The sequence below is a fragment of the Natator depressus genome, chromosome 5 (assembly GCF_965152275.1).
Source record: "Natator depressus isolate rNatDep1 chromosome 5, rNatDep2.hap1, whole genome shotgun sequence".
NCBI classification, from domain to species: Eukaryota; Metazoa; Chordata; order Testudines; family Cheloniidae; genus Natator; species Natator depressus.
In genome coordinates, this window is record NC_134238.1 from 127,875,910 (window position 1) to 127,896,237 (window position 20,328).

Consider the following 20,328-nt stretch of genomic DNA (forward strand, 5'->3'; position numbering starts at 1 on the left):
AAAATGGGATTTCACACATTTCTTCTGACTGCAGACCACCTTTCAGGGAACTAGCGTAATAAAACTAAGCTGCATACAGATAATCTGAGAACTGGCCCCCCTATATTAGGAAGAGGTGAATAGCCTTCTGCCTAAAAGTCAGACATAGTAGCTAATGTACTTTCACTGGAGGAAGTTGTTAATGTTTTCACAGCCTCTGTTACTAGTGACCAAAGAGAATCATTCAAACTGAGGAATGGCAAAATTAAGGGATCCTAATTGTAAAATAGGTGGCTGAAATAAGTCTGGTTCTCCTTCATAAAGTTGCTTTCCCCCCCCAAGATATGTGGGGACGAGAGGAAGTGATTTCAACAGGTACTTTCCATTACAGAGTGCACTAAGAAATGGCGATAAGGGATAGCAAATATTCTTTTGAAACAATATGGTATCCCAGGGACAGAAGTAGATTCCAGGTAGATATTTGATCTTTGGATCCTGATGGGAATGGATAGGAAAGGAAGCCATCAGTGGTACAATTTATGACTCATGGCAAGGACAAGCTAAATCTTTAAAGGATATTTTTAAAAAGCTAGAGGCAGGTATAAATATGCAAGCAAGAATCAGGCTAGGGATAACGAGGTTAGTTCAGTCAGGGAGGATGAGGCCCTCTTCTAGCAGTTGAGGTGTGTTCACACCTCAACTGCTAGAAGAGGGCCTCATCCTCCCTGACTGAACTAACCTCGTTATCCCTAGCCTGATTCTTGCTTGCATATTTATACCTGCCTCTGGAAATTTCCACTACGTACATCCGACGAAGTGGGTATTCACCCATGAAAGCTTATGCTCCAATACATCTGTTAGTCTGTAAGGTGCCACAGAACTCTTTGCCACTTGTACAGATCCAGACTAACACGGCTACCTTTCTGATTCTTAAAAAAACTAGTAGATTTAACAAAGATTATACTAGGAAAGGATTTAAGTTCCACCATAAGCACTCAACTAGATAGATCAGATAGCAAACTGGGGGCAGTTTAAGGGACAAATGTGAATATTAGCAAATATATCCAGGACAAAGGCCTCAGGGACCTGTGGAGAGAAATTATTTCTCTCACAGAGTTTACATGTTCAATTTTCATTCTTTTTCTCTCTACACAAGGACAGCTTTTAAATTACTTTGACTCACTTCTGCAAGCAGTAACTGCTACCTTGTGAGGAAATCTTTTGCAATTAGCCCCAGCTGAGATCTCATTATGACATTTACTGGGTAAGGAAGGATTCATGTGGAATGCAGGTTACAACTGAGTGAAAGAGGCTAGTAAGTGAGAGGAAAAACACAACAGCTGAATTCTTTGAACTAAACGCTAGGGGTGATTTGGTAAAAAATGAGGTCTGGAGCATAGCTAAAGGTGTGATTAGAGGTCAGTTCCAAACTTTAGCCACAGGTATGAAAGAATTGGAGAAGTGAGACTGCTCTTAACAGACTGCAAAGCTAAAATGAAAATGGATTTAATGCCTGAATTGTTTTTCTTAATTTCCCCAGAGAACACATTGAAGTCAGTGGGAACTGCTGGGAATTCAGCACTTAGGGTGCCATTCAAATGCCTAACTATGGATTTAGAAGCCTACCTCTAGGACCCAAGTATTGAAAATCTTGACTAATAATTTGTGGAGATGTTAAGCACTATAATTTCTGTCCATTCATTTTCTCTTATTTTCCTCAAATAATTTCCTTTCAGGTCGGCGCAGAAAAAGCTGATCGAATATATGAGGATCTGACTGATACGGAGAAGATTATATCAGTTTTACAAGACTATCTGGATGACTACAATATAACAAACTCTAAGGACACAAAGCTGGTGTTCTTCCAGGATGCCATTGAGCATGTTTCAAGGTACAGGACTGTTTAGTTAATACCTAGGCAGTATCATTGTTTTAAGGTAAAAATCAGATCAGTGTAAACAAGTGAATTTAAGTCATTTTGAGAAGAATTTAAATTGTGTGGCTAATCACAGGTTTACACAGTGAAAGGATGCATTAAAATACGTAGAGAATTAACCATGGAGTCCCTAATAAGCAAACATATTAAATTCATCTTGCCTTCAAATGCAAACTGATGGTCAACCTGAGATGGAAGGAGGTAATTGTCAATCCATGAAAATGGTATAATCCCATGCTGAACCCTGAATCAAGAGTGTGCCCAGCTGCATGAGCTGAGTGAACAACCATCTGCCATAGCCCTCTGATCATCATGATACCCATGAAATCCTATGCTGCTTCAGAAGACCTGCCATCAACACAGACATTGAAATCACTGGGCACTGTCAGCCTCTGCAACTCCATTGGCACTTAGATTTTTACATACAGATTTAGGAGTCTAATTTAAGGCACCCAGATATAGAAGTTTTGGTCTTAGTGAATAGAGAACCAAATATTCAAAACATGGTCTCCATTTGTGTGTATGAACTTGGCAGATGCAATCTGCAGCTAGACAGATACTACACTGATATGTGTTTCTGGAACAAATCTGTATACTTGTCACTTGTGCACACAAAATATAGAATTTACAGAAACCGCTTAGAATCATAGAATATCAAGGTTGGAAGGGACCTCAGGAGGTCATCTAGTCCAACCCCCTGCTCAAAGCAGGACCAATCCCCAACTAAATCATCCCAGCCAGGGCTTTGTCAAGCCTGACCTTAAAAACTTCTAAGGAAGGAGATTCCACCACCTCCCTAGGTAACGCATTCCAGTGCTTCACCACCCTCCTAGTGAAAAAGTTTTTCCTAATATCCAACCTAAACCTCCCCCACTACAACTTGAGACCATTACTCCTCATTCTGTCATCTGCTACCACTGAGAACAGTCTAGATCCATCCTCTTTGGAACCCCCTTTCAGGTAGTTGAAAGCAGCTATCAAATCCCTGCTCATTCTTCTCTTCCGCAGACTAAACAATCCCAGTTCCCTTAGCCTCTCCTCATAAGTCATATCTTCCAGTCCCCTAATCATTTTTGTTGCCCTCCGCTGGACACTTTCCAATTTTTCCACATCCTTCTTGTAGTGTGGGGCCCAAAACTGGACACAGTACTCCAGATGAGGCCTCACCAATGTCAAATGGAGGGGAACGATCACGTCCCTCCATCTGCTGGCAATGCCCTTACTTATACAGCCCAAAATGCCATTGGCCTTCTTGGCAACAAGGGCACACTGTTGACTCATATCCAGCTTCTCATCCACTGTAACCCCTTGGTCCTTTTCTGCAGAACTGCTGCCTAGCCATTTGGTCCCTAGTCTGTAGCGGTGCATGGGATTCTTCCGTCCTAAGTGCAGGACTCTGCACTTGTCCTTGTTGACCCTCATCAGATGTCTTTTGGCCCAATCCTCTAATTTGTCTAGGTCCCTCTGTATCCTATCCCTACCCTCCAGCGTATCTACCTCTCCTCCCAGTTTAGTGTCATCTGCAAACTTCCTGAGGGTGCAATCCACACCATCCTCCAGATCATTAATGAAGATATTGAATAAAACCGGCCCCAGGACCAACCCTTGGGGCACTCCGCTTGATACCGGCTGCCAACTAGACATGGAGCCATTGATCACTACCCGTTGAGCCCATCAATCTAGCCAGCTTTCTATCCACCTTATAGTCCATTCATCCAGCCCATACTTCTTTAACTTGCTGGCAAGAATGCTGTGGGAGACTATGTCAAAAGCTTTGCTAAAGTCAAGGAATAACATGTCCACTGCTTTCCCCTCATCCACAGAGCCACTTATCTCGTCATAGAAGGCAATTAGATTAGTCAGGCATGACTTGCCCTTGGTGAATCCATGCTGACTGTTCCTGATCATTTTCCTCTCCTCTAAGTGCTTCAGAATTGATTCCTTGAGGACCTGCTCCATAATTTTTCCAGGGACTGAGAAGAGGCTGACTGGCCTGTAGTTTCCAGGATTCTCCTTCTTCCCTTTTTTAAAGATGGGCACTACATTAACCTTTTTCCAGTCGTCCGGGATCTCCCCCGATTGCCATGAGTTTTCAAAGATAATGGCCATTGGCTCTGCAATCACATCCACCAACTCCTTTAGCACTCTCGCATGCAGCGCACCCGGCCCCATGGACTTGTGCTTGTCCAGCTTTTCTAAATAATCCCAAAACACTTCTTTCTCCACAGAGGGCTGGTCACCTCCTCCCCATGCTGTACTGCCCAGTGCAGTAGTCTGGGAGCTGACCTTGTTCGTGAAGACAGAGGCAAAAAAAGCATTGAGTACATTAGCTTTTTCCACATCCTCTGTTACTAGATTGCCTCCCTCATTCAGTGAGGGGCCCACACTTTCCTTGACTTTCTTCTTGTTGCTAACATACCTGAAGAAACTCTTCTTGTTACTCTTAACATCTCTTGCTAGCTGCAACTCCAGGTGTGATTTGGCCTTCCTGATTCACTCCTGCATGCCCGAGCAATATTTTTATACTCTTCCCTGGTCATTTGTCCAATCTTCCACTTCTTCTAAGCTTCTTTTTTGTATTTAAGATCAGCAAGGATTTCACTGTTAAGCCAAGCTGGTCGCCTGCCATATTTACTATTCTTTCTACATATCGGGATGGTTTGTCCCTGTAACCTCAATAAGGATTCTTTAAAATACAGCCAACTCTCCTGGACTCCTTTCCCCCTCATGTTGTTCTTCCAGGGGATCCTGCCCATCAGTTCCCTGAGGGAGTCAAAATCTGCTTTTCTGAAGTCCAGGGTCCATATTCTGCTGCTCTCCTTTCTTCCTTGTATCAGGATCCTGAACTCGACCATCTCATGGTCACTGCCTCCCAGGTTCCCATCCACTTTTGCTTCCCCTACTAATTCTTCCCGGTTTGTGGGCAGCAGGTCAAGAAGAGCTCTGCCCCTAGTTGGTTCCTCCAGCACTTGCACCAGGAAATTGTCCCCTACACTTTCCAAAAACTTCCTGGATTGTCTGTGCACCGCTGTATTGCTCTCCCAGCAGATTTCAGGGTGATTTGAAGTCTCCCATGAGAGCCAGGGCCTGCGATTTAGTAACTTCCGTGAGTTGCCGGAAGAAAGCCTCGTCCACCTCATCCCCCTGATCCGGTGGTCTATGGCAGACTCCCACAACAACGTTACCCTTGTTGCTCACACTTCTAAATTTAATCCAGAGACACTCAGGTTTTTCTGCAGTTTCATACCAGAGCTCTGAGCAGTCATACTGCTCTCTCACATACAATGCATCTCCCCCACTTTTTCTGCCCTGCCTGTCCTTCCTGAACAGTTTATATCCATCCATGACAGTACTCCAGTCATGTGAGTTATCCCACCAAGTCTCTGTTGTTCCAATCACATCATAATTCCTTGACTGTGCGAGGACTTCCCGGTCTCCCTGCTTGTTTCCCAGGCTTCTTGCATTTGTATACAGGCACTTAAGGTAACTCGGTGATCGTCCCTCTTTCTCAGTATGAGGCAGGAGCCCTGCCCTCTCGCACTTTCCTGCTCGTGCTTCCTCCCGGTGTCCCACTTCCCCACTTACCTCAGGGCTTCGGTCTCCTTCCCCCAGTGAACCTAGTTTAAAGCCCTCCTCACTAGGTTAGCCAGCCTGCTTGCGAAGATGCTCTTACCTCTCTTCGTTAGGTGGAGCCCATCTCTGCCGAGCACTCCTTCTTGGAACACCATCCCATGGTCAAAGAATCCAAAGCCTTCTCTCCGACACCACCTGCATAGCCATTCGTTGACTTCCACGATTCGACGGTCTCTACCCAGGCCTTTTCCTTCCACTGGGAGGATGGACGAGAACACCACTTGTGCCTCAAACTCCTTTATCCTTCTTCCCAGACACACGTAGTCTGCAGTGATCCGCTCAAGGTCATTCTTGGCAATATCATTGATGCCCACGTGGAGAAGCAGGAAGGGGTAGCGATCCGAGGGCTTGATGAGTCTCGGCAGTCTCTCCGTCATATCGTGAATCCTAGCTCCTGGCAAGCAGCAGACTTCTCGGTTTCCTGGTTGGGGTAGCAGATAGATGACTCAGTTCCCCTGAGGAGAGAGTCCCCAGCCACCAGCACCACCCACCTCCTTCTCTTGGGAGTGGTGGTCGTGGAACCCCCATGTCCTAAGGATGCATGCCTTCCAATCGGTGAGGTCTCCTTCTGTTCCCTTCCCTCAAATGTATCATTTAGTCCACTCTCCGCATTAGTAGCTGTGGAGAGAACATGAAAATGGTTGCTTACCTGTATCTGCATTGCTGGTATATGGACGCTCCCCTTTCTTCTTCTGGAGGTCACATGCTGCCAAATTTCTTCACCGTCCTTCTGTCCCCGCTGCGCAGCCTGCTCTGAATCTTCAGAATGTTGTGTCTGTAGAAGCATATCCTGACATCCGTCCAGGAAATCTTCAGCTTCTCTTATGCAACGCAGGGTCGATACTTGTTTCTCCAGACCTTGAACCTTCTCTTCCAATATGGAGACCAGCTTATGCAGTCAAACCGAACCAAATTAAGTGCAAATCTTTTGGCATGTATAAATTCTGTCATTTTAAAAGTACACAAAAATTGTGTGTGCTAATAGTGTGAACATGCACAAATAGAGGCCAGATTGAAGAGCCTTCTTTGAAAATTTGGCCAACAATTAATTTGTAATGATGTGGCACAATTGGTAAAGGATTTAATCTAAAAGGGAGGTTTGATGTTCATGAGAGAAAGCTTCTAGAAAGCTGAAGTCCTTCCAAAATGGAAATCAACGGTGGGGTTCATCAATATGAAACTTAGTTAAGTGGCATGTTCTTAAAGACCACGGAACATATCTTGAAGTCCCTGTTCAGTCCAAATTCAACCTGTGCTGTTTATTTTCTCTACCCAGGTATACAATTATATATCTATGTATTAACATAATTCATAAATATTTAATAAATATATGGCACATATTTACACTAAGACTCACTTACACCCCTCTACAGTACAGAGCAGCTTGAAGTGAGAGTAAATATAATTTATGCCCACTTTGTGTCCCGTTTATGCTTCCAGAGCAGTGCAAATGAGAATAACACCCTGAATGTGCTTGGTAAAGTAAGCAATTAAAAAGAGAATTTTCCCAGCTGCCTATCCTGTAAGTTCCTCCTGCAAAAAGCCAAACAGGATTCTCCAGAAGTGTTTTCTTGGAAATTATCCATAGTAACCAACTTGTTGAAGTCAGAATATGTCAAAAGCGATTTTGAGTTAAAGATTCCCTCTGTTCGATAGCCCAGCTGAGATGGGGGATCCAGAGTATGCTGGGTGGGTTTTGACTGCAGTGTGGGGATCCCAAAAGGAGATTGAGTTTTGGGTGGGGTGAATTTATCCTGAATTAGTGCAGCTAGGTCAGTCTCTGAAATGTCCCTCTGAGCTTGGCTTGTGTGAGTCTGCATGTGTTCCCTGCCTAAGCCCCTGGGCAGAGCAGGGAATGTTCTTTTCCATTGGGACCCTGGCATTGTGCAGGGAAGGCTTCCATTGTTTGGATTGCAGAATTATAGGATTTTCACTATGGTATCATGCCTGGGTGATGCTCCTGTGCCATAATGAGATAATGTGCCATAATGAGACTCCAACAAATAGTTGGAAAATTCTGTCATTTTTACTACACCTCTACTCCGATATAACGCTGTCCTCGGGAGCCAAAAAATCTTACCGCGTTGTAGGTGAAACCGCATTATATCGAACTTGCTTTGATCCACTGGAGCACACAGCCCCGCCCCCCCTGAGCACTGCTTTACCACGTTATATCCGAATTCATGTTATATCGGGTCACGTTATATTGGGGTAGAGGTGTACTTTAAATTCTATGCTTGATTTTCCTATAGAATTGCTCGGATGATCCGCCAGGAAAGAGGAAATGCCCTGCTTGTTGGAGTAGGAGGTACTGGCAAACAGTCTCTCACTAGACTTGCCTCTCATATATGTGGATACAAATGCTTTCAGATAGAACTTAGCCGTGGTTATAATTACGACAGTTTTCATGACGATCTGAGGAAGCTGTATAAGATGGCAGGAGTAGAAGACAAAGATATGGTTTTCCTCTTCACAGACACGCAGGTATGTTTAAATGGGTCAACCAGAAAAGCAGTTGACTTTATCATTAAAATGTTGTGGCATACACAATAAAAAGTTATTTATTTTTATATGGTGTTGTTTATATGGAGTAAGAAAATGCTTTAGAGTGAGGATCATAAGCTTTAAATCAATAAATACAATCTTATAGTAATATATAAAAGGAGGAAGTGACTCAGAGGAAGGAAGAGGAGAGTTCTTGGTAACAGGTAGTAAATGAAAGAGCTACCTCCAGCTTTAGAGAATTATGGGAAAGGGGCACAGGAAGAAGGAAGAGCGGGCTTAAGACTGCAGGTGAATATGGTGTCTGACAGGAAGAGTGGGCCAAGATCATGACAGGACCAAGCACAGAGTTCAATCTTGTGCAGTGGAAAGGATGAGCGGAAGGTATAAATCTTCCCCCAGAAGTGAAAAATGAGGTCAGTAGAGCTGTTTTGATTTACATCAGTTGAGGATCTACCCCACTGACTTCTTGTTCAAGGCACTCAAGAAGTATAAAATGATTGATATTAGTGAAAACCAACGATGTGATCAAGTAGGATGAAAAAGGACAGGTCATGATCAGAAGCCAGAAGTAAATAATTAAGTATACAAGGGAAGGTATTCTTAGTACTGAAAAAAGATACAATATTAATAATGTATGTAAGTTGTTGTATCTGTTTACTTACCATAGAAAAGTGTTATACTTTTCATACTGGAAATAGATCAGGGCATCTAAAAAATACATCTGATTCTTATGATTTATTCCCAGAGCTCGGACAATATCATTTCTATGAATAAGCTGTGATCTGGAAGAGCGTGCTAGGTAGTGACTCATAAAATAAACATTGCAAATATCCCTACCTTCACAGTTTCTGTATCCTAGAATGTATCTGATTCCAGGTATCCCTGCTGTGTGTTCATTAACTTCTGAGAATTGAATATGCTTTTCCACATTACAGCTAATTTACAGGCATGCTTTTGTGTGAGCTCTGCTATGAAACAAGCAAAATTGCTTCAAGATTTTATCATTCTTTTGGATACACTAATTTCTTCTGTGTATACTTTCAAAGCCATAATTGCAAAAGGCGTTTCTCACATTTAGCCTTCAGAAGATTATTTTGCTTGGCTCATGTTTGTTAATAGGAACTGCTTCAACTTTATGCTATAAAGCTTAGAAGTAGCCTCCTCTGAAGTTGTGATCAGTTCAGCTATTGTACAGTAAAGAGCTTTTGATCTTTCTTTGGGAGCTGAAGGCCAGATTGTGAACCTTTCACTTCCATTGAGGAGCAGGTAATGATAAGTATTCCCAGTAATGGTAGTGGAACGCCTCGAGTGAGTAACTGCTCACCAATGAGAGTAAGGGGTTCACTATCTGGCCCTGAGAAACTGTTCTTTGATTAGTGCTGTAACAACTACAAATCAATTACTTAGGGCCAGGTTGGGGCTAGTCTCTGCAAAAAGGAGAGGGAAGAGTTAAATTTACTGCTGTGCTCTCATTCAGTACCCACAAGGTGGGCTGAGCAGCACGGGCCCTGTTCCTAGCTAGCATCTCCGCAAGCTGTTTGAATGGGGTTGGGGAGAGGGCAGGGTTGTACCCAACTCGCACCTGCAACCAGTGTTGGCTGTGCATGGCATGGTACATATATTGTACCCTCTCCAACAGTGGCAGAGCCTACTGCTTTGGCGAGTGATTCCCAGGAACCCCCTGGAGGAATTCTGTCTAACAGGGACACCAGCTGCAGCAGAGCTCGCTGCACATGTTCCCATGTGCTTCTGCCCGCTGAAGGCAGAGCCTAGCCCTTATCTGAATGAATAATTCCCTGAACTACATCAGGGAGTTTCTTGAGCAAATGCTGTAGTTTCTTTTGGTAACTCTCAGTGGGATCAGAGGGTAATGGCTTCTAGAAAGTGGTGTTGGAGAGCTGCCAAGCAGCCTCTTGTTCATATTCCGACCTATTCATAGAATCATAGAATATCAGGGTTGGAAGGGACCTCAGGAGGTCATCTAGTCCAACCCCCTGCTCAAAGCAGGACCAATCCCCAATTAAATCATCCCAGCCAGGGCTTTGTCAAGCCTGACCTTAAAAACTCCTAAGGAAGGAGATTCTACCACCTCCCTAGGTAACGCATTCCAGTGTTTCACCACCCTCCTAGTGAAAAAGTTTTTCCTAATATCCAACCTAAACCTCCCCCACTGCAACTTGAGACCATTACTCCTTGTCCTGTCATCTTCTACCACTGAGAATAGTCTAGAACCATCCTCTTTGGAACCACCTCTCAGGTAGTTGAAAGCAGCTATCAAATCCCCCCTCATTCTTCTCTTCTGCAGACTAAACAATCCCAGTTCCCTCAGCCTCTCCTCATAAGTCATGTGTTCCAGACCCCTAATCATTTTTGTTGCCCTTCGCTGGACTCTCTCCAATTTATCCACATCCTTCTTGTAGTGTGGGGCCCAAAACTGGACACAGTACTCCAGATGAGGCCTCACCAATGTCGAATAGAGGGGAACGATCACGTCCCTCGATCTGCTCGCTATGCCCCTACTTATACATCCCAAAATGCCATTGGCCTTCTTGGCAACAAGGGCACACTGCTGACTCATATCCAGCTTCTTGTCCACTGTAACCCCTAGGTCCTTTTCCGCAGAACTGCTGCCTAGCCATTCGGTCCCTAGTCTGTAGCTGTGCATTGGGTTCTTCCGTCCTAAGTGCAGGACCCTGCACTTATCCTTATTGAACCTCATCAGGTTTCTTTTGGCCCAATCCTCCAATTTGTCTAGGTCCCTCTGTATCCTATCTCTGCCCTCCAACGTATCTACCACTCCTCCCAGTTTAGTATCATCTGCAAATTTGCTGAGAGTGCAATCCACACCATCCTCCAGATCATTTATGAAGATATTGAACAAAACCGGCCCCAGGACCGACCCCTGGGGCACTCCACTTGACACCGGCTGCCAACTAGACATGGAGTCATTGATCACTACCCATTGAGCCCGACAATCTAGCCAACTTTCTACCCACCTTATAGTACATTCATCCAGCCCATACTTCTTTAACTTGCTGACAAGAATACTGTGGGAGACCGTGTCAAAAGCTTTGCTAAAGTCAAGAAACAATACATCCACTGCTTTCCCTTCATCCACAGAATCAGTAATCTCATCATAGAAGGCGATTAGATTAAGTCAGGCATGACCTTCCCTTGGTGAATCCATGCTGACTGTTCCTGATCACTTTCCTCTCGTGTAAGTGCTTCAGGATTGATTCCTTGAGGACCTGCTCCATGATTTTTCCGGGGACTGAGGTGAGGCTGACTGGCATGATGACAACAGCACCTCCTTTGTCAGCCTTTTTGATTATGATGTCAGAGTTGTTTCTGAGGCTGTGGATGGACAGCATTTGCTCAAAAAACTCCCTGAAAAAGCACAAGATCAAATCCGCACAGACACACCCCTGGAACCCCGACCTGGGATATTCTATCTACTACCCAAGATCCATAAACCTGGAAATCTTGGGCGCTCCATCATCTCAGGCATTGGCACCCTGACAGCAGGATTGTCTGGCTACGTAGACTCCCTCCTCTGGCCCTATGCTACCAGCACTCCCAGCTACCTTCGAGACACCACTGGCTTCCTGAGGAAACTACAATCCATCGGTGATCTTCCTGATAACACCATCCTGGCCCTCTACACCAACATTCCACACAAAGATGGACTACAAGCCATCAAGAACACTATCCCCGATAATGTCACGGCTAACCTGGTGGCTGAACTTTGTGACTTTGTCCTTACCCATAACTATTTTACATTTGTATACCTTCAAATCAGCGGCACTGCTATGGGTACCCACATGGCCCCACAGAATGCCAACATTTTTATGGCTGACTTAGAACAATGCTTCCTCAGCTCTCGTCCCCTAACGCCCCTACTCTACTTGCGCTATTTTGATGACATCTTCATCATCTGGACCCATGGAAAAGAAGCCCTTGAGGAATTCCACCATGATTTCAACAATTTCCATCCCACCATCAACCTCAGCCTGGTCCAGTCCACACACGAGATCCACTTCCTGGACACTACAGTGCTAATAAACGATGGTCACATAAACACCACCCTATACAGGAAACCTACTGACCACTATTCCTACCTACATGCCTCCAGCTTTCACCCTGACCACACCACATGGTCCATTGTCTACAGCCAAGCTCTGCGATACAACCGCATTTGCTCCAACCCCTCAGACAGAGACAAACACCTAAAAGATCTCTATCAAGCATTCTTACAACTACAGTACTCACCTGTGGAAGTGAAGAAACAGATTGATAGAGCCAGAAGAGTTCCCAGAAGTCACCTACTACAGGACAGGCCTAACAAAGAAAATAACAGAACGCCACTAGCCGTCACCTTCAGCCCCCAACTAAAACCCCTCCAACGCATTATTAAAGATCTGCAATCTATCCTGAAGGATGACCCAACACTCTCACAAATCTTGGGAGACAGGCCAGTCCTTGCCTACAGACAGTCCCCCAACCTGAAGCAAATACTCACCAACAGCCACATACCACACAACAGAACCACTAACCCAGGAACCTATCCTTGCAACAAAGCCCGTTGCCAACTGTGCCCACATATCTATTCAGGGGACACCATCACAGGGCCTAATAACATCACCCACACTATCAGAGGCTCGTTCACTTGCACATCCACCAATGTGATATATGCCATCATGTGCCAGCAATGCCCCTCTGCCATGTACATTGGTCAAACTGGACAGTCTCTACGTAAAAGAATAAATGGACACAAATCGGATGTCAAGAATTATAACATTCATAAACCAGTCGGAGAACACTTCAATCTCTCTGGTCACACGATTACAGACATGAAGGTTGCGATATTACAACAAAAAAACTTCAAATCCAGACTCCAGCGAGAGACTGTTGAGTTGGAGTTCTTTTGCAAATTGGATACAATTAACTTAGGCTTGAATAGAGACTGGGAGTGGCTAAGTCATTATGCAAGGTAACCTATTTCCCCTTGTTTTTTCCTACCCCTCTTCCCCCCAGACGTTCTTGTTAAACCCTGGATTTGTGCTGGAAATGGCCCACCTTGATTATCATACACGTTGTAAGGAGAGTGGTCACTTTAGATAAGCTATTACCAGCAGGAGAGTGGGGTGGGGGGAGGTATTTTTTCATGCTTTGTGTGTATAAAAAGATCTTCTACACTTTCCACAGTATGCATCCGATGAAGTGAGCTGTAGCTCACGAAAGCTTATGCTGAAATAAATTGGTTAGTCTCTAAGGTGCCACAAGTACTCCTTTTCTTTTTAGAAAAATGACAGAAAATTTTAGGGATATGTTGCAAACTGACTCATTCCACACGCTGTAGAGATATGAAATTTCATCTACCTGCTATTATGCTGTCTGCATGAGAGATCAGAGTATACACAAAACCAGCAATAGTAGCAATCAGAGAGACCTGAACATGTTAGGATCCTGATATGTGCACCATATAAAAACTAGAAACCTGATTAAGAAGTAGAGTTTGCACAGGGTTTCTGGGTTTCTGGTAATTACCTGAATATTTCCAATAATTATTAAAAATCTCTTTTAGTTAATCTGAAAAGTGGCAGTTTAACAACCTCCCATTGTCATAACATGATACACAGACACAGCAAGGTTCAGCCTTTGTGCTGGTTACTCCAGTGTTTAATTACGCTCAGTGTTAAAAATTTGTACCTTATTTCTAATTTGAACTTTGCTAGCTTCATCTTCTAGACATTGAAAGTTATTATGTCATTGTCTGCTAGATTATAGAGCTCTGAACCATCAACAGCAGCTGGAAGCACCATTAATGCCTGGCTGAGCATGCTCCTCCTTTCTGCTCTGCTCCAGCTCCTCCTCCTCAGTGCTGTGTGGAGCTTGCCCAGAGCAGGGAGTAAATTTGCCAGATGGGAGGTGGCTCTTGGCCACCGGGATGCCAGCGGTCATTCCTCCCCAAGCTGCACTGAGCCGGGAGCCCTGCCATTACTCTTCTCTGCAGGGCGGCTGCTTGTTCCCCACTCTGATCTCTGGCTCTTGCTCCCAGGCCCTACCCCCACCCTCCCAGGGTCTGTGAGTGCAGAAACGCCCAGTCTGCATGCTGTTAATTCAGTTAATTCCTCCTGTGGCAGTGGCTCTGGCTCCAGCTCCTTATTGCAGACACGTTTGGGGACTGACTCGGACTCACTGGCCTCACAGTGCACGGAGCCTTGGTGCTTATGCACATGCAGCCTGAGGGAAGGCAAGGGGGTCCTGGGAACAAGGGACAGAGAACAGAGTGGGGACCAAGCACCTTCCCCCAGTGTGGGCTGTCCCTTAGGAGGTAGGCCATGTCAGGAGATCCAGGCTGCGGGTGAGAAGAACTATGATAGAAGTAGGAGCACTGATTATCTGTAAAACAGGAAGGGCTCTGTTGTCAGGTACAGAGGGAGAAAAAGGCTATTTACCTGTTCAGAAGCAGCTACTTCTGGTGGTTGGGTTGGCGGATGAAAGTATTGGCCCTCAGTTTGAAGAGTTAACACAAAACTGACTAATATCAAAGTAGTAAAGTGACCATGAGCACAATAAACTTGACCAAATGACAAGATCCTACAGATAATATCAGTAACTTCGAAAGACCACCATCAGTGATCACACTGAACAGTGTGTGTGAATCAGATTAGAGGCCACACATTTGTAAAAACTTCTAGACATAGGTGAGAAAACGAATGGGGAAGACCTGTTTTGTTTTCCTAGGTAATATTTTGATGGTATCTGTTTCAAATATTTAAAAGGTAAGGATTTTCAAATACATTTTTCAGTTAAAAACAAAGTTTTTTCTTACAATTTTTATAGCTTATGAATACAGCACTGTTATTTTTATTTTCCTGATTGTTTTCTCCATACTTACAGAGGACACACATTAATTCATTTGACATCTAATATTTATAAAATCTTATCTATAGATTGTTGTAGAGGAGTTCTTGGAAGACATCAACAATATTCTCAATTCTGGGGAAGTACCTAATTTATTTGAAAAAGATGAATTGGAACAGGTTCTGGCACCTACGAGACCCAAAGCTAAAGAGGCAGGAATAGCAGAGGGGAACAGAGATGAGGTAGGAGAAGTATTGCAAATATTAGTTTATTGTATCAGATAACATTGTAAATAGATGTTACTAAAATTCTTATTTTCAAAGAATTAAGTATAGACATTCTAACATATGCCTTTTATCTGTCTCTTATTTATCTAATGTATCTAATGTGAAAAGAGGAGAACATTACATTTTGTTTACACTCAGGAAGATCAATTTCCAGGACTTTTAATAAGTACTTCTGTTCTGTCACGTGTGGACAAAATATTCATATTCCACCCTTGGAGAGAAGAATTCAGCTGTTCATAGAGAATTTCTGAGACTAGCTATAGAGGTTAGAGATGGAAATGGCCCATTAGATCATTCAGCGAAAGCAGGGTTGTTCCCTGGAGTACATGATTGTACTAGATTTCCTTTGAGCAAACAACCTCATTGTCATCTCCTTTATTTTTCCTGTACGCTGTGTTCTTTTTAAACAGGTATTTCAATACTTCATTAACCGAGTTCGTCAGAAGCTACATATCGTTCTCTGTATGAGTCCCGTAGGTGAAGCTTTCCGAGCACGATGTCGGATGTTTCCATCCCTTGTGAATTGCTGTACTATTGATTGGTTTGTGCAGGTTCGTACTAACTAAGATCAACAGAGTAATAACTTGGAGATGTCTCAGTAATAAACACTGCTGTTATATATTCTATGTTATTAAAAATCAAGTAAAAATCTAGCCTCCTGAATGTCATCTGGGATTATGTGGCCTATGTGTTATTTTTCAATGATAGGTAATTCCAAGATTCTCATTAACTAGAATATCTCGAATAACTGATTGTGGTTTCTACTCAGCTGATGATAACATATTGGATCCTGGCCTCTCCTTCAGTCTGAGACATTTGACAAAACCAGAGGCAGCTCAGACTTGTCCACAGGCTCCAAGGATTGACATCCTTTCGTTCGTTGACCAGATTCTCTGCTTCCAGTGATGCGGACAAAGCAGTTCAGCAATCCTGCTTTATCCTTTGCAGTCCTCACTTTAAAAGCTGATATGGGAGCAGAAGCCAACAATTACCCCCCGCCCCCACACACTCTTTACTGTCCTTTAGGGGACTCAGATTTCCAGGGCTTTGCTCCCTAAACGAGACAAGATGCTGATCTCGGTTTGGTCCCCTCTCCTCAGTCCTGGTGCAGCAGGCCAAACAGAGAAAGCTGAAGATCTAGGTGACCTTCTGAGGAGACACACAAGAGGATCACTGCCATGATTCCTGTCAGCTTGCAGACCTTTGCTTTGTCAAGTGATGGGGTTCAACATCTACATGACTTGTAGGAACCACTAAATCCACCCTAGCCCACCAAGTCTTATCCAGAAACGTCTCATCAAAGGCTGGCCAGTTTCAATAGCAGTGGGCTTGTGAAATTCATAAGGCCATTTGATAAGGTTTTTTAAATATAATGTACTCTTTCTGCAATGGTCAAGAGAAAACATCTAGTTTGTACTGAGAATTTACCATATTTCACCACAAATGTTGGCTTTGACCATGATGAAGTGAATGACTGTTGTTCAGATAATCTTTTTCCCTTTTGCAGTGGCCCAGAGAAGCACTTCTTTCTGTATCAAGGACATTTTTTCTGAATGTTGATCTTGGAAGTGACGAGTTGAAAGAGAAAGTTTCAGTAATGTGTGTAGATATCCATATGAGTGTGACTGAAATGGCAGATCGATATTATGCTGAGCTGCGGCGACGATATTACACAACACCCACTTCGTATTTAGAATTAATCAATCTCTACTTGTCCATGCTGGGGGAAAAAAGGAAGCAGTTGGTTTCAGTAGGTTTAATTTTATTAAACAAAAATCTCTGCTTATTGTGTCTGAGAAATGTGTCTTCCTTCCCTTCAGATTTTTGTATTACTTTTCCTTCATAGTGCAGCAGCTTCAGGGTTTACCATACATAAAATGGCTTGTAATTCTTTTGTGGTAAACCAGCCCAATTTTCCTTTTCCAAGTACTGAATATTAAAACAAGGAATTTTTAAAGTCTAATTTACTTTGTACTATTGGTGCTTTTTGTTACCATTTTGCTCTTCATTCGCATGGAAAATGAAAAAATATGAGTCATTTCACTTCCCCCATCTCTTGTCCTAGGACAAGACACTTGGGATACAAACATTGCAGCACAATGATTAAAGCAAAACCAAAGAAAAACAAACATTGCATCAAAAGATTGCAATAATATTCAGGTTTTTAAAATGTTTTATTTAACAAAAATCAATGTTGAGCCTAAACATCTGGCAGCTTCTGTTTGATAAGCCTGATCATGTATGCCAATTTAGATGTTTTTTCTTTTATATCTGAATAAATATTATTACATCCATAATAACATAAAATTTTTATTACAGCCACCCTTAAAATAAATGTATTGTACAAATTATTTATAACATAATTTACAACTGATACAAAACTTACATTACAGGGTGTTAAAATATATTTGTACATAAGTTTATATTTTTATCATGTTAGAACTTTTTGGAAATACAGTGTTTGGAAAAAGTACAGTTGTACTTTTTGGAGTCAGTGTTTGGGGAAAAAGTAATTAGATGCGTGAAATGTTTTTTTTTTGTGCTTCAGGCTCGGGATCGCGTGAAGAATGGCTTATCCAAACTATTAGAGACGAACATGCTTGTAGATAAAATGAAATTAGATCTCTCCGCTTTAGAGCCAGTCCTTGTAGAGAAATCTGTGGATGTTGAGGCTTTGATGGAAAAATTAGCAGTGGATCAAGAAAATGCTGATCAGGTACAAAGAATTATCTTGTAATATTTATGGATAACATGTGTTACTGCCCAATAATTCATAGATGAAGTAATGGGCTCTATGCTCTCCTCCTTTATGTGACACACTGGGGAGCACAAGGGCCTAAAAGCGCAGAACTGAGCCTTGACAGGGATTGCCAGAAGGGAAAGGCAGTTAGCCTGTGTCCTGCTTTTCTATAGTGTAGCTTCTACCAGTACAAACGTTTCCTCTGTGGATGCAGCAGAGTTTATGCAGACATTTTCCATGTTAGTTAATGCCGCTCCAAGAAGCGTTAACATCGCTTGTGCACTCTGTGACACGCATTTTAGGGGTTACAGCTGCTGAGGTGAGGCCAATAGCAGTGTAGCCAGCTACGCTGCCAGTGGTAGGCCAGAGCCTGAGGCCTACAGGATTGGTCTGTCCTTGCAGTTCCTTGGCCATTGCTCCTCAAAAGTAAAGGGATTTTAGTATCTTTCACCAATTAATAACTTTCTGTGTGTGTCAGGACTGGTGAAGCTCCTCTATAATTCTATTTTGCATACTTTATGTATAAAACCAAAAATGCAGACGTGGGTGTTAAGCAAACCCTTAAAGAAATAAGACAGAACAAGTTAACCCATTTAAATCTCTGTTTTGTTTTGAAAATATTTCACTGCACATTTAATTTTGAGGTTCGCCGTGTTGTTCAAGAAGATGAAGCTATTGCAAAAGTGAAAGCGGAAGAGACTCAGGCAATTGCTGATGATGCTCAACGGGATCTGGATGAAGCTCTCCCAGCTTTAGAAGCTGCAAACAAAGCTCTTGACTCTTTGGATAAAGCAGATATATCTGAAATTAGAGTTTTTACCAAGCCTCCGGATCTTGTCATGACTGTAATGGAAGCTATCTCCATTCTTTTAAATGCAAAGTAAGCCATTCAGAGCTATATAGTATTTTGTTTTAATTTATTTTAATCCATTATTTGTTCATCTTTTCCTTTGTTTTTTCTTTGATTCTTCCCCACTCCCCCCAGTGAAATGTTTTGTATAATGGTACCTACTTCTACAGTAAATTCACATTTTAATAGGAAGAGTACACTAATGTGGAGAATATCTTTGGTTGAATCAAAGCATTGTCTCTTTGACAGCTGTAGTCACAACTGCTTAGCTTTGTTTTGTGGGTCTCTCACGCAAAACACCTTCTACCGTTTTCTCAGAAAAATGGCATCATCGTCCACCATGCTGTGGTGATAATATAATAAAAACTCCCCTGAAGTTTGGGGAAGTTCACATCTACATTGGCATCTGTAGTTCATAACTGGTCTCATTCTCTATAGTGGGCTGGACTAAAACCGCATGTCAAACTTCCTGAACTTTTTCCAAGTTTCAGAAACCATTCCAAATGTTGTGTCTTGGGTCCATCGCTAATTTATAGCAACAGACCACATATATTCTCTGAAACCAGTTCTTAATGAGGGGAAGAAAGGAAGACTAAATTATAGGGTTACATTTAATTTTGCATGACATACTTTGTGTCTTTGATAAAAGCAATTATTTTATGAGTTTCCAAAATCCCTAATGATAAAACTTGTCAGCTTTGATGTGCTTGGGTCAAATTCTATTTTCTTGAAGCATAAAGTTGTGGTATGCTTCAAGCAATGGAGCAATTAACATCCAAAGAGGATGTAGAGATTTATTACATCAATAAGATATCATAACAAAACAAAACAATGAAAAGCCATATTTTAGATAATGATGCTAAAATATCTGTTATGGTAAACAAGCCACATTTCAAGAACTGAACATTCCACAGGTCAAATTCTCCCTTTTTACAGAATATTGGAGTATTTTTTACTTAAAGCGTAAGTACCATTGAGTTTTTTACTCTCAACTATATGGATTTTTAAATCTTGACTATAAATGAAGTAGTTTTTCTTTAAATAAACCAAATGTATTATTTAATTTGAGATTGAGTTACTTTTTACTAAGCCTCCTCTCACTTCTACTTTGAGAATTTCTCACTGAGCTCTTGGAGGCTGCTTTTTTTAACCATTAAGAGACTGGTCTTCTTATCATCTTTTGCTGATGAGTGTTTCCTAACAGATATCATATCAGTACAAAAGTCTCTTGGCCAGATCTTCAGTTGGTGTAAATTGGCATAGGTCCAGTGACCTCAAAGAAGCTACATTGATTCTCAGCAGCTGAGGATCTGGCTCTCTGAACTCCAAGTTGGTGGTGGATTCTCCATAAGGACCACATCCAAAATTTTTGACTAAGATAGCTTTGGATTTTCATGTGAGCCAATCCAGTTTTTTACAGGTTTTTGTGTACCAGAGAAGACTAGATTCCATGGTTTCAATGTGAAAACAGTTTATTACTTTGACACGACTAAACCATATAGGAAATTCACATAGTTGTTGCAGAGAGAAA

At 42.5% G+C, this 20,328-nt stretch overlaps 1 protein-coding gene across 1 annotated transcript in view; it reads left to right on the forward strand.

The window, feature by feature from the left end:
* Positions 1 to 20,328, forward strand: part of DNAH6 (dynein axonemal heavy chain 6) — a 265,685-nt gene that overhangs the window by 84,961 nt on the left and 160,396 nt on the right. The window contains exons 45-51 of the mRNA XM_074953620.1: positions 1,716 to 1,870; positions 7,801 to 8,032; positions 15,010 to 15,162; positions 15,618 to 15,758; positions 16,715 to 16,957; positions 17,756 to 17,923; positions 18,592 to 18,827. Coding sequence (XP_074809721.1) covers positions 1,716 to 1,870; positions 7,801 to 8,032; positions 15,010 to 15,162; positions 15,618 to 15,758; positions 16,715 to 16,957; positions 17,756 to 17,923; positions 18,592 to 18,827 — 1,328 coding nt within the window. The remainder of the gene's footprint in view (positions 1 to 1,715; positions 1,871 to 7,800; positions 8,033 to 15,009; positions 15,163 to 15,617; positions 15,759 to 16,714; positions 16,958 to 17,755; positions 17,924 to 18,591; positions 18,828 to 20,328) is intronic.